This window comes from Sorex fumeus, unplaced genomic scaffold (genome assembly GCF_029834395.1).
Source record: "Sorex fumeus unplaced genomic scaffold, SorFum_2.1 ptg000019l, whole genome shotgun sequence".
NCBI classification, from domain to species: Eukaryota; Metazoa; Chordata; class Mammalia; order Eulipotyphla; family Soricidae; genus Sorex; species Sorex fumeus.
Window position 1 is genome coordinate 40,738,181 of NW_026606076.1, and position 14,089 is coordinate 40,752,269.

Here is a 14,089-nt window from a genome sequence, read left to right on the forward strand (position 1 = left end):
GGGGGCTTCTCAGGGACTTGAGAGCACTTGACAATGCTTAGTGGTTACTCCAGGCTCTGCGCTCAGAAATTACTCCTGGCGACGCTTGAGCGACCCTATGGGATGTCAGAGCTTGAACCTGGGTCAGCCACTTGTAAGGCAAGAGCCCTATAGGCTGTACTCTTGCTCTGTTCTCTCTCGTCACTTATTTACAAGATTCTCTAGTTGCTATTCCCAGCGGTCATGTCATAATCTGTTATTGTTTTTGCTCTGCCATGGCCTATTTTCACTTGGCCTCTAGCCCCTAGGAGATCTCACAGGCAGCTGCCTTTTCTCCTGTACCCTCTCTCCAACTCTGCAACTTTCTTTTAAAAATTGCTATTAGGAGCCTGGAGCAATAGCACAGCGGGTAGGGCGTTTGCCTTGCATGTGGCCGACCCGGGTTCGATTCCCAGCATCTTATATGGTCCCCCCGAGCACCCCGCCAGGAGTGATTCCTGAGTGCAAAGCCAGGAGTAACCCCTGAGAATCGCTGGGTGTGACCCAAAAAGCAAAAAAAAAAAATTGCTATTAGGTCAGATGTGACTCAGAGGCAGAGCATTTGTTTGCATGGGTGAGGTCCTGGGTTTTATCCTTAGCATGGCCAAAAAAAGAAGAAAAATATTAGTTCTATAACCTGACAATAATTTAAAATTTTCTATTGTTTTGCTCAGCGAGATCGTACACTGTGTGCCTTGCGTGTGGTCAACCCGAGTACCATACCCCGCACCCCATAGAGAAATTGACACGAAGCCAAGGACAAATTCACATTATGGTCACTTGTGGGTTTTTCTTTGTTTTTTTTTTGGTCACACTGGCAGTGTTCAAGGCTCAGTGCTCAAGGCTCAGTGTTCAAGGCTCAGTGCTCAGGGATCATTTTGAGTAGTGCTCAGGCGACCAAATGGGATGCTGAGGATCAACCCGACTTGGCCACATGCAAGGTAAAGCCCTACTTGCTGGACCATGTCTCTGGCCCCAGGTCATGATTATGTGTAAGCTTTCGCTCATGCATGACTGAGAGAACACAGGATAGCTTGTGTCCTGGTGGGCTTTCTCAAGCAGGACGAGAAGTATTTGGGGTGGAGCAAGGATACAAGCTACTTCTAACAATGGAGCTTGAGGGGAGTGGGGGGGTGTAGTGAGGTGCACAGGCATAACGGCGAGTTCTGGCTTCAACAAGCCAGCGTGATGGCACAGTGAGTTGGGCATTTGTCTCACTAGACCCATATGGTCCCCGGAGCATTACCATGAGTGATCCCTGAGGATAGGGTTAGGGATGAGTCCTGAGCACTGCTGGATATGACCAGAAAAAAAACCCCAACTCTCCCAAAACCTGAAAGACAAATAACAGCTTTGCCTTTCTTATTATTAGTATTTTCAGGCTCCACCCCTAAGCATTTTTATTTTTTATTTTTTGAGCGGGGTGTGTGGTTTGAGGCACACCAGGCAATGCTCAGGGGTTATTATTGGTTCCCCACTCAGGAATTACTTCTGCGGATGCTCAGAGGACCACATGGGATGCTGGGATAGTACCCGGTTGGCCCAGAGTAAGATAGGCTTCTACCTGCTGTACTATCTCTGTGCTCCCTGAGCATAATTTTTGTAAAACGAGAGGAAAAGTCAGCGAAGGGTGAATGAACACTGGGATTTAAAGCAGCCCTTGGTGCAAATCAGAGCAGTCTGGTTTTTAAATTTTTGATCACACCTATTAGGGCTAGGACGAAGAAGACGTTACTGGCACCTGCTCGAGGCAATCGACGAACAACAGGGTGGTCGTGATCGTGATCGTGATTAGTGGAGTGATAGCACAGTGGTAGGGCATTTGCCTTGCGCTCAGCCAGCCCAGCCGAGCTGGGTTCGATTCCTCCGCCTCTCTCGGAGAGCCCAGTAAGCTACCGAGAGTATCTTGCCCACACGGCAAAGCCTGGCAAGCTACCCGTGAAGTATTCAATATGCCAAACACAGTAACAACAAGTCTCAAAAAATGGAGACGTTACTGGGCCTGCTCGAGCTAATCGATGAACAACAGGAGGACAGTGTTTTATTAGTGCTCAGGTTTACTCCTCAGGGAACCTTACTGGAGGGCTTAGGGGGCCCTAAGAAATGTTTGGGAAATTTAACCCGGGTTGGGCACCCTAACCTCTGGTACTATCTCTCTGGCACCAATGTCCTATTTTAAGAGCTATCCAGTAGTTGAAAATACCAGTAGATTCAGTTAACTTTTTTTTAATTGTGTGAATATTCTATACCATGTAGTAATATGCTATTCTTTTTTTTTTAGGGGGGGGCATACCTGGTGGTGCTCAGGGGTTACTCCTGGCTCATGCACTCAGGAATTGCTCCTGGCCGTGCTGGGGATACCATATGGGATGCTGGGAATCGAACCTGGGTCGCGGCTGCGAGCAAGGCAAACGCCCTACCCGCTGTGCTATCACTCCAGCCCCCGACACTTGGACATTTAAAGGACCCGTTCATTTCCGCCCACTTTCAAGGCGTCGCCGGCAGCCGATCATTTTCCCCTGATCTCCCAGCGCGTGGCGGAGCGACTTTTCCCGCTTCGCCGCCGCTGAGTGGCTCCGGCGCACATAAGCGCGGACCAATGAGCGAGCACGACGCCGGCGCGGGCCCCGCCCCTGCCCACGCTGTTGCTGCCTCCCGGCGGCAGGTTGGTCCGCGCGCGGAAGGCCCGCGCTCGCCAGTGCGCCTGCGCGCGCCGCCGCCGCCGCCGTCCCGAGCGCGCCGCTTTTTCCCGCGACCTCTGGGCGCGCCTGACGTGCCGCGCGGACGCTGCGATCCCCCGCCCCCCCACCTCGCGCGTCGCGCGGCTGAGGGGCTTCGGGTGGGCGGCTGCGGGCCGCGTTATCTGCTGCTTCCCGCCTCCTCGTGCCCCGGAGAACCGCGGCCTCCGCTGCCGGTGAGTCTCGGCCGACCGGCGGGCCCGAGCCCCGGACGTTGAAGTGGCGGCGCCTTCCCACACTGAGGGGGCTCGACGGGCGCCGAGGCCGGCCGGCCGGTCTGAGGGGGGTTGCCCGGGGATGCCGGAGAGGCTGTGGGATGTTTTGTGTGTGTGTGTGGTGGTGGGGACGCTCGGGGGTCGGCTGAGGGGGCGGCTTCCCGACGCCGCTGGCAACGGGCCGGTCCTTGGACCTGCCGGGGCCGGGGGGGGGGGGCGCCTCCTGCCGGGCGACCGGTGGCCTTGTGGTCGCCGCGTGGGCCCCTCGGGACGGCGGGTGGGCCCTCGGCGCGCCGGGGGGTCGCTCGGTGGGGGGGGCAGCCGCGTGAAGCGTGCTCGCGGGCGCCGCCTCCCTCAGGCCGGGCCGCCCCCCTCCGACCCCGCCCCCCACGTCGCCGCAGCCCTAGGGTGTCCGCGAGCCTCTCGGAGGTGCCGCTCCCGGCTGCCTGCGTTCCAGCTGCCTACTTTCTGCTTTGGCGGGACGGGGGTGGGGTGTTGCGGGGTGGACTCTAGAGGGTCGGTAGTCCGGCTGGGAGGGCGCTTGCCCTGCACGGGTTCGATCCCTGGCATCCCATAGGGTCCCCCGAGCCTTGCCAGAAAGGTGATCCCTGAATGCAGAGCCACCAGGAGCAATAATACACCCAGAACCTCGCCCGGTGACACCTAGAACAACCCCTCACCCCCAAAGAAAAAAAAAAGCCTGGGTAAGCACTTGTGTCTTCCTCTTCCCCCACCCCCCCAGACCCGTGCAGGAGAACAGCGGGAGGAAATGGGGGGTGGGGGTGGAGGGACTGGACGGGTTTCTAAACCCAGATGAGAAGTTGATCCTAGTTGGTGCATAGCAGGTAGGGCGTTTGCCTTGCACCCGGCCTACCCGGGTTCGATCCCCAGCATCCCATAGGGTCTTCCAAGCACCACTTACAGGAGTAATTCCTGACTGCAGAGCCAGGAGTAACCCCTGAGCATTGCTGGGTGTGACCCAGAAAAAAAAAAAAAAGAACCGTCGAAGTGGAGGCTGGTGCAGGGAAACCAAGTGGGCCGAGTTGGTTTTGTGGGGGCCACACACCCGGCGGTTCGGAGCCCTATGGGGTGCCTGGGATTGAACCCGGTTGGTGCCCTCCTCGTTGGGCTGTATATCCACTCCGAGGACTGGATTTGGACTCTTAAGCACCCTGCTCTCCAGGTTCTCCTTGCTGGGCACTTGGAATTTGAGATCTAGAAGCGCCTGGGGGGAGGGTGGGAAAGAGAAAGTTTTCTGCTTTGATGTTTTTTTGCCCCCTCAAGGATGCCGTGCTTGTCACTGATCCTGCAGGCGCCAGTTGGGGGAATTCAGACATACACTGAGAGTCCAAGTCCGTACTGACTTACAGAAATAAACAAATAAATATATAGTAGCACTGTCCTCCAGTTGTTCGTTGATTTGCTCGAGTGGGTACCAGTAACATCTCACAACAAATTGTGAGACTTGTTTTTCCTGTTTTTGGCATATCGAATACATCATGGGGAGCTTGCCAGGCTTTGCCGTAGCTTGGTGGGCTCTCGGAGAGGGGCGGAGGAATCACACCCCAGTCGGCCATGTGCAAGGCAACCGCCCCAACCGCTGTGCTATTGCTCCAGCCCATATATATATATATGCACACGTGACCATTAATTTTGCTATACACAGTGGTGCTCCGGGCTTAGTCCTGGCTCTGTGCTCAGGGAATCACTCCTGCCGGACTGGGGGTACCCTATGGGGTGCCCGGGATGGAACCTTGGTCAGCTGCTTGCGAGGCAAATTCCTTACCACCTATACCCTCTCTCTGGGCCCAATTACTGACATTTTGGAATCGCTTTCTCTAGAGGCAAAATAGTGATCGAAAGAGTGTCTTCAAATTACAGTGAACAGTGGGTAGATGGTCTTCAGACAACCTAGAAAATGGCTTCTATTGGGAAATACCTGGGCTAGAGTAACAGTCCAGCAGTATAGAGGGTAGGGTGATGGCCTTGCATGAAACTGACCAGAGTTAGTCCTAAGCACTCCATAAGGTCTCCTGAGCACAGCCATTAGTGATCCCTGAGAGCAGCCAGGAGTAACTGCTGGGCATGGTTAGGTGTTCCCCCCCCCCCCAAGAAAAAAACAACCTCGAACATAACATGTGTTATAGAGAGAGATGGGCAGTCAGACACACTGAGGCTGATTACAAAGTGGGAATAACTCCTGGTGTGTGCTTGTGAGAACTCCTCAGGTGTGTATGCATGCTTGTGGGTGTGTGCGCCTTTCCATAATCTGGCAGTAACTAAACTCTCTACCGGTCTGGTGAGGAGCTCGGTCCCACACTTCTTGATTAAGGAGTAAAAAGCCAGTCATTCAGAAAGGCTCTGTTGCTCAGGTTCTTCGTGCCCCCAAGCTTTCCAAGCAGTTTTGACAGTTTGGTAGGTAGCATGTCACGATTTGAAATTAGTTTGGCAGTGATTGTTCTTCAGCTCAAGATGAAGGATGTACTGAAAGAAAATGCAGAGTAAGATCTCAACTTGGAGATTTTCCAGGACATTGCCAAGAATGCTACCTGTGAAGTAAATGTCATTGTAATAATGTTAGATATTATGACGGTATTATTAAAATATTATTACAGATCTTATTATAGGGGAGGGTCATCTTTTGTGCTTATGCTATTCTTTCAGAGACATTTTCTTTGCAGCTGGCATGATTAAGAAGAGACTTGTCAGCATTGAGCTTTTCCTGTTTGGAAAACAATTTGTGGTAATTAATTCCACAGCTTCAGTTCCAGTAATTGATGACAAGCCATTATTTTAGTGACCTCTCCATTTTGCTGGGTCCCAACTGAAATAAGACATTGACCTCTGCATGCTGGCTTAGCTCTTTGGAAGGGATGACAAATGACTTGTTTCTTTTGAGACTCTGAAGTAGGGGTCAGGTGGCTTTGGGACCCCCCAACAGTGATTGTCAGCTAGTGTTTGCTGCAGTTCAACACAGGAGGCTGAGGATGTGATGCTGTTCGGGCTCTGTGGTGCTGGGTAATACACAGGCTATGCTGCTGGAACTGGGGTCCTCCAGGGCCAAACCTGGCAATACTGGCGGGGCAGGCATGTGATGTGAGGCATTGAACCTGAGTTAGGTGCATGCTAGGCATGCACCCTGATTGCTGTACTATCTCTTTAACCTAGATTACTGCCTTGCTTGGCTTTTAGAATGACCGATGGAAGCCTAGTTAGATCTCAGGAAACTCTGTCATTTTGGAATTTGTACCTGTGAACTGTCTCTACTTGATGCTGATTTTACTGAACCCTTACTTGCTATGGTTCTTTGGAAGTCTGTACATGGTTCTGTTTTAGGTAGAAGGGTTTATGTTGTTTATGTTTTTTCCCCCTTTATTAGGCGGGCCCACACTTGGTGAGGCTCAGGGGTTACTCCTGGTTCTGCACTCAGAATTACTCCTGGTGGTGCTTGGGTAACCACTGTATGGGAAGCCGGGGATTGAACCTGGGCAGTCGTATGCAAGGCAAGCGTCCTACCCACTGTATTATCTCTCTGGCCCCTGCTTTTTTTTTTTTTTAAGGCATTTAAGGGCTGTAGCGATAGCACAGCGGTAGGGTGTTTGCCTTGCACGCAGCCAACATGGCCGACCCGAGTTCGATTCCTCTGCCCCTCTTGGAGAGCCCGGCAAGCTACCGAGAGTATCTCACCCGCATGGCAGAGCCTGGCAAGCTCCCCGTGATGTATTTGATATGCCAGACACAGTAACAACAAAGTCTCCAATGGAGACGTTACTGGGCCCACTCGAGCAAATCGATGATCAACGGGAGGGCCTTTACTTTTTTACTTAAGGCATTGTAACTTACATAGTCTTTTCTTTGTTGAGAGGAGCACCTGGTGGTGACCAGGGCTGACTCCTGGGCTTTATGCTCAAGGGATCACTCCTGACGTGGCTCAGAGGACTCTATATGGTGCCAGGGATTGAACCTGTGTCAGCTGCATTCAAGGAAAGTGCCCTACACACTGTACTATCACTCTGCCCCCCCCCCCCCTTTTTTTAAACACTGCTGGCAATGCTCAGGGGCTACTCTGGGCTCTGTTGTGGGAAGGTATGGGGGTCTCTCCCAGCTGTTCTCAGGGAACTGACTATGTGAAGTCAGGAATGATACTCTGACCTGCACACGCAAAGCATCTGCTCCAACCCATTGGGCTATATATCCGACCCTTAATGACCTGGCATACGTTCGGAGGTGTAGGTATCCTGGCTGTCTGTATTCAGGGCTAACTCCTAGAAGTACTTAGGGGACCCTGTGTCAAACTAGGGTTGGCTGCATCCAAGGCAAGCTCCTTAACCCCTGTCCCATCTCTCTGGCTCCCTAATAGAAGTTGTTTTCTTGTATATTTCCAAACAGATAGTATCCTGAAAACTTAATTTTTTTATTTGCGTAAATTGTTTCTTACCTTTCAGTCAAAAGGATGCCACGGCGAAAGAAGAAAGTTAAAGATCCCTCCGAGCCTCACAGTGTGGAGAAGACAGAGGCGGAAAACAGCAGCTCCGGCTCTGTGAAGAGAAAGCGCAGAGTTGAGGATACATTCATTGTCATCTCTGATAGTGAGGGGGAGGTCAGTGTTCAGTTTTGTTTTTTTTGGGGTGGGGGAAAGGTGGCGTGGGTACCCCTGAAGGTGCTCAGGAGTGACCTCTGGTGGTGCTCTGGGGACCAACAGGTTGGTTGAAGAGACTGCTTGTAAGAAAAGCCCTCTAAGCTCCTGTTGTACTTTCTGGCTGGAGGTCAGATAAATACTATTCTGAAGAGTGCTAGATTTCTAACTCAGCCTCCTAACCGCCACTGTTTTGTAACAACCTAATCCAGCTGGCTGAACTGTTGTTTATTTGTATAATTTTGGCTTTGGGGCCACACCCAGTGGTGCTCAGGGCTTCCTCTTGGCTCTGTGCTCTGGGATCCCCCTTAGCAGGGCCCAGGGAACCCTGTGCAGTTCCTGGAATCACACCCAAGTTTGCTCAGTGCAAGGCAAGTGCCTTACCTGCTATACTGTTATCTCTCCAGCCTAGGACTCCCAATTTTTATTTTATTTATTTATTTTTAATTTTTTAATTAGTGAAACACCATGAGGTACAGTTGTAGACTTACAGATTTTTGTGCTTGGGTTTCAGTTACACAATGATCAAGTACCCATTCTTCCACCAGTGCCCTATTTTATTTATTTATTTATTTATTTGCTTTTTGGGTCACACCTGGCGATGCACAGGGGTTACTCCTGACTCTACACTCAGGAGTTACTTCTGGTGGTACTCAGGGGACCCTATGGTATGCTGGGAATCAAACCCGGGTCGGCTGCGTGCAAGGCAAACACCCTACCTGCTGTGCTCTCTCTCCAGCCCCGGACTCCCAATTTTTAATCAGCCTTATTTTGGCGGTTTTTTTTTTTTTTTTTTTTTTGGCGTTTTGGGTTACACCTGGCGATGCTCAGGAGTTACTCCTGGCTCTGCATTCAGGAATCACTCCTGCCGGTTCTCAGGGAACCATATGGGATGCTGGGGATCGAACCCGGGTCAGCTGTGTGCAAGGCAAACACCCTTCCTGCTGTACTATCACTCCGGCCCCAATCAGTCTTATTTTGGTATGTAAATAAATTTTTTTTTTTGGTGGCTTTTTGGGTCACACCCAGGATGCTCAGGGGTTACTCCTGGCTTCACATTCAGGGTTACTCCTGGTGGTGCTCAGGGGGCCATATGGAATACTGGCGATTGAACCCGGGTTGGCTACATGCAAGGCAAATACTCTACCCACTGTGTTACTGATCTGGCCGTGTAAGGAGACGTAAGAGTGTCATAAAGGGGCCTGACAGGGCAAGGAATAAAACTTTGAGGTAGAGCTCTTGCCTCTGTGAGGGATTTAATCCCTTTCACAGATTAAAAAAAAAAAAGAAAGAAATTGGGGGCCATATTTATAGTACAGTGGGTAGGGTACTTTTCCTTGTATACTGCTGACCCAGGTTCTATCCCTGGTGCACCATAAAGTCCCTCAAGCCCCTGAGCACTGCTTGGAGGGCCTCAAGACCAAAACCAAACAGATTGTAGGAGGTTCTGTGTTTAAACTTAGGGATAGACGGTCCAGGAGGTAAAGCACTTACCTTGCATCCTGCCTTACCTTACCTTGATTCCTGGCATGCCAGAACATCACAAGAGGTGAGCTTACGGGTGTGGTTCCAAGCTGCTCTCCCCACCAAATGTAATTGGCACGGAACATATGAGCCTTACCTGCTGTGCTATCTCTTCGTCCACCTCAAAATTGGTTTTATTTCTTCTTTGTAACCAGTTATAGAAATTTTTTTCTTTTATATAATCAACTCCATGTAGAACTTCTCAATTTCTCTTTCATCATAATGAGATGTTGGTGTGTAGACAACGAAGATAGAAACTGCCGGCAGTGAGCCACATCTATTCAAATGTAAACGTCTGATTCGGGTTGTTAGGCATTCGAATGAATCAATGCTCATGGCCAAGTTTGTGTTGACAAGGACACTGACGCCTCCGACACCTCTTTTATCGCATTTTCCCAGGAACAATTCTTCTCCAGTGTCAAAAACGGCATGGTGAGATTCGTGCCTTCTTGGGTCAGACCAATGATGTCGTACTTGATCATTCACGCTTGTACCATCAGGTCCTCGATGGATGCATCTGATGCTAGCGTACATGCATTGAAAGTACAGATGATCATTTTTGTCTTCCTTCTTTGTGGCAGCCTAGTTTGGCCTTGAGATTTTATTGGCCTCTCCTTTCTCATCCTTCTCAGTGCTGCCATGTCGGTGAAGCCTTCAGGGTCAGGTGAATGAGACCCATTGTAATTACTGGTTTTGGCATATCGAATATACAACGGACAGCTTGCCAGGCTCTGCTGTGCAGGCGGAATACTCTTGGTAGCTTGTCAGTCTTTCCGAGAGGGATAGAGGCTTTTGGGGCGACCTCTAATCGCCCTCGTAGGTGTTACCATATTTGAACCCTATCAAATATGGTATGGCAATTCTGGAAGATGGGTATTTAGTGTCTTATGATGTGTCGCGCGGGTCCGGAAAGCGTCCTGGAGTCGTGGCGGCGACTGGGTAGTGGAGGTAGTGTCGGAAGAAGACCACACCTTCTACAAGATCATTGTGGGTGATTTTAATGCCAAGATAGGACCGAGAAAATCAGCTGAAGAACTTCACATCGGGACCCATGGCCTAGAATGGAACGAACAGGGTGAGAGACTGTCTGAGTTCATCATGTCGACCAAGACCATCCATAGTAGCTCACAGTTCCAGAAGGCAGAATCTAAACGTTGGACATGGGAGTCTCCCGGTGGACGATTCCACAACGAAATAGACCACATCATATTCAGTCGACAGTTTGCCTGACTGATGTCGCTGTTGTCCCAAAATTCCGAACGGGATCGGACCACTGTCTCCTTCGTGCAAAATTCTACTTCACAGAGCGGGGAGAAAGGGCTGCAAAGTTTAAAAAGAGAACTCCCAGAACGACCACCAACTGGGAGCTCTTTGGCACTATGCGGCAACATTGGAAGATGCCATTGTTGACAACATTGACGAGGAATACGATTGACTGGTTCAGCACCTCCATGATTGTGCGAGGAATGCCAAGAGAGATAGCCACAAAAAAACACCTGTCTTCGAAAACTCTTGAGCTTATTCGCCAGTGTGGTTTGGCGCATGCCTCAGGCAACCGCAAGCTAACGTCCGAGCTTGCAAAGCAGTGCAGAGATGCGATCAAGGAAGACCTCAAAGAGAGAAGAGCAGAAGTGCTGGTAGATGCGGCAGAAGCCGGGAAAAGTATTCGTAACGCCCGCCTGTCCTTCGCCAACTATAAGACCAAGATGACTGCCCTCCGACGTCCTGATGGATCTATCACATCCTCCAGAATGGCAATGGAGAAGATTATCCATGACTTCTACTCAAATCTCTTTGATAGCCATGTCCACTTGCCGACATACCAAATTCCACAGGATGGATATGTTGTTCCCAACGTTCTCCCATCCGAAATCCGACACGCCATTTCGTCGGTAAAGAAACGAACAGCACCCGGCCCAGACAAGGTCAGACCTGAACACCTGAAGAACCTGCCGTCAGTACTCATCAATACACTGGCTCGGCTCTTCACATGCTACCTGTCTGAATGCAAGGTGCCGTCCCAATGGAAAACCAGCAGGACCGTACTACTGTTCAAGAAGGGAGACATCCATGACATTGGCAACTATCGCCCGATCTGCCTATTGTCTGTCATCTACAAGTTGTTCACTCGAGTCATCCTAAATAGGATTGGCAGAACACTAGATGAAGGACAACCATGCGAGCAAGCCGGGTTCCGCAAAGGATTCAGCACCATCGACCATATCCACACAATAACCAAGCTTATTGAGGTTTCTAGGGAGTTCAAGATGCCGCTCTGTCTAACGTTCATTGTTTTAAAGAAGGCCTTTGATTCTGTAAAGAGACAGAAGCGGTTACTGAAGCCCTAGCCAATCAGGGCATTCAAGTCCAATACATCAAGATCCTCCGTGAGCTGTATTGCGGATTCACTACCAGGATCTCACCATTCTACAAAGAAGTAATCATTGATGTCAAAAGAGGGGTTCAGCAGGGTGATACCATTTCACCGAAACTCTTCAGTGCCACCCTCGAGAACATCATGCTACGACTGGAATGGGAAGGAATGGGAGTGAAGATAGATGGTCGGCAACTACACCACCTCCGCTTTGCTGATGACATTGTTTTAATAACACCAAACATCAGCCAAGCGGCACAAATGCTGGCCGACTTTGACCGTGAGTGTGGAAAGTTTGGACTACAGCTGAATCTTACGAAGACAATGTTTATGAGAAACAGCCTCGTTCCTGATGCCCCATTTGCTCTCAACGGAACGACCATCTCCGAATGCAACAGCTATGTGTACCTAGGTCGAGAAGTCAACATGACAAATGACCTGGCACCCGAGCTGCGCAGGAGGAAGAGAGCGGCTTGGAATGCCTTCAAGAGCGTCGAAATAGCTAAGAGGATGAAGAACCTCCGGCTCCGGGCACATCTCTTTGCTTCCACTGTTCTTCCTGCATTAACATATGCCTCAGAGACCTGGGCCCTATGCAAACAGGATGAGAACGCTATTCAGGTCTCCCAAAGAAGAATTGAAAGAGCTATGCTTGGAATATCATGTTTCACTCAAATGAGAGAAAGAATCCGGAGTTCCGACATCTGTTGACGATCAAAAATCAGGGATGCTGCCTCGTTTGCCAAGGTGTCAAAAATCAGATGGGCTGGTCACGTAATGAGATTTAAAGACGACGCTGGACTAGAGCTATTACCGACTGGATTCCACGGGATGTCAAAAGACCGTGTGGCCGCCCACCTACCAGATGGTCAGACTTCTTCATCCAGATCATGAACGATTGGTTTGAGGCTCTTCATGTTCCTAGAGCGAACAGATGCCATTGGACTACACTAGCACGCGACAGGGACAAATGGAGACGTTACTGGCGTCCGCTCGAGCAAATCAATGACTAAGGGGAAGTTAAGTGATTAAGTGATAATCAACAGTTCAATTACAGTGTTAGGAAAGAAATGAAGTTCCAATCCACGAATTTCCTACGGGTTGACTTTTTTTGAGCAGTGGTGCACATCCAGCAATGCTCAGGGGTTACTCCTGACTCTGCACTCAGGAATTACTCCTAGCAGGGCTTGGGGAACTATATGGGATGCCGGGGATTGAACCTGGGTTGCCCTGTGCAAGGCAAGAGCCCCACCAACAGCACGGTCTCACTAACCCCAAGGGTTGGCTTTTTAATTTTTCCTTTTTGGTTTTTGTGCATCACCCGGCTATGCTCAGGGTTTACTCCTGGCACTGCACCCGGGTTTCACTGCTGGTGGGCTCGGGGACCTTATGGGGTGCTGGGGATCGAACCGTGTTTGCTACATGCATGGAGAGTGCCTTAGCTGCTCTCTTATCTCTTTGGCCCTCTGACCTAATTTTAGGCATTTTCATGTGTATGAGTTGCATTGGTTCCATATCTTACGTATTTTTCTTTTAGTGCCATGAAGATTTGTTTTTTTTCCTTGTTTCCTGGGAACATTTCTAGTAGCACTCGCTGTTGGTCCAGAGTTCGCCCTCTGTTGTAGAGGAGGTGAAAAGAGCACTCATTAATGGCAGTCGCGCTGATCATACTTCTTGTTTTACAACAGGAACCAAAGGAAGAGAATGGATTGCAGAATACAAAAACGAAACAGCCCAACAGAGCCAAGGGTTTGGCTAAGAGAAAAATCGCACGTATGTTTCCATTTTCATGCTGAGAATGGTTTTAAAAATGCAGTGATTAAGTACACCTGTCTCTATAGAAACACTTGGCTGAAGCATGTTTCATAAAACAGTGGTCATAATATTATATGTAATCCATTCTGGTTTCTATTTTAGTTGGAGTGTGTGGAGGGTGGATATGGGGACCTCCTGTGCAGTGCTCAAGAGATCTGGGGACCCTCACTGTACTTTGGTGTGAGGATGTAGTGCCTCTTGGTCCCTGTGGGGTTGGGAGTTACCTGCACCATACTTGGTGATACGCTGAGGATCATGCAGTGCTGGGGAGTGAGCCCAGTACCACTGCATGCAAGTTGTGTGTCTTACCCCCAGCACTTATCGCACCAGCCCTTCTAGTTTATTATTTATGCATTTCTTATTTATTTATTTATTTATTGAATTGCCATGAGATACACAGTTACAAAGTTGTCTATGATTGGGTTTCAGACATAACAATGTTCCATCACGGGTCCCTTCACCAGTGTACATTTCCCACCACTAGTGACCCCAGTTTCCTTCCTGTCCTTCCTCCCCCAGCCTGCCAGGAGGGAGGGAGGGAGTCCGGGAAGGAAGGAGGGAAGGAGGGAGGGAATCCTAGACCAGAGCAATAATAATTTTCTCTCCCTCTCTCTCATCTCCTCTTTCCTCCCCCTCTCCTCCTCCTCCCTCCCTCCCTCCCTCCCTCCCCTTTTGGGCATTATGGTTTATTTATGCATTTCTTAATTGGGGTTTTGGGGCCACACCAAGCAGTGCTTAGGGACTATTCCTACTTCAGGGCTTGGGGGTG

General features: G+C 50.1%; 1 protein-coding gene across 1 annotated transcript in view; it reads left to right on the forward strand.

Annotated features, from left to right (window-relative positions):
• The first annotated feature begins 7,423 nt into the window (after positions 1 to 7,423).
• Positions 7,424 to 14,089, forward strand: part of UIMC1 (ubiquitin interaction motif containing 1) — a 74,146-nt gene continuing 67,480 nt past the window's right edge. The window contains exons 1-2 of the mRNA XM_056113143.1: positions 7,424 to 7,571; positions 13,194 to 13,278. Coding sequence (XP_055969118.1) covers positions 7,425 to 7,571; positions 13,194 to 13,278 — 232 coding nt within the window. The 5' untranslated portion in view covers position 7,424. The remainder of the gene's footprint in view (positions 7,572 to 13,193; positions 13,279 to 14,089) is intronic.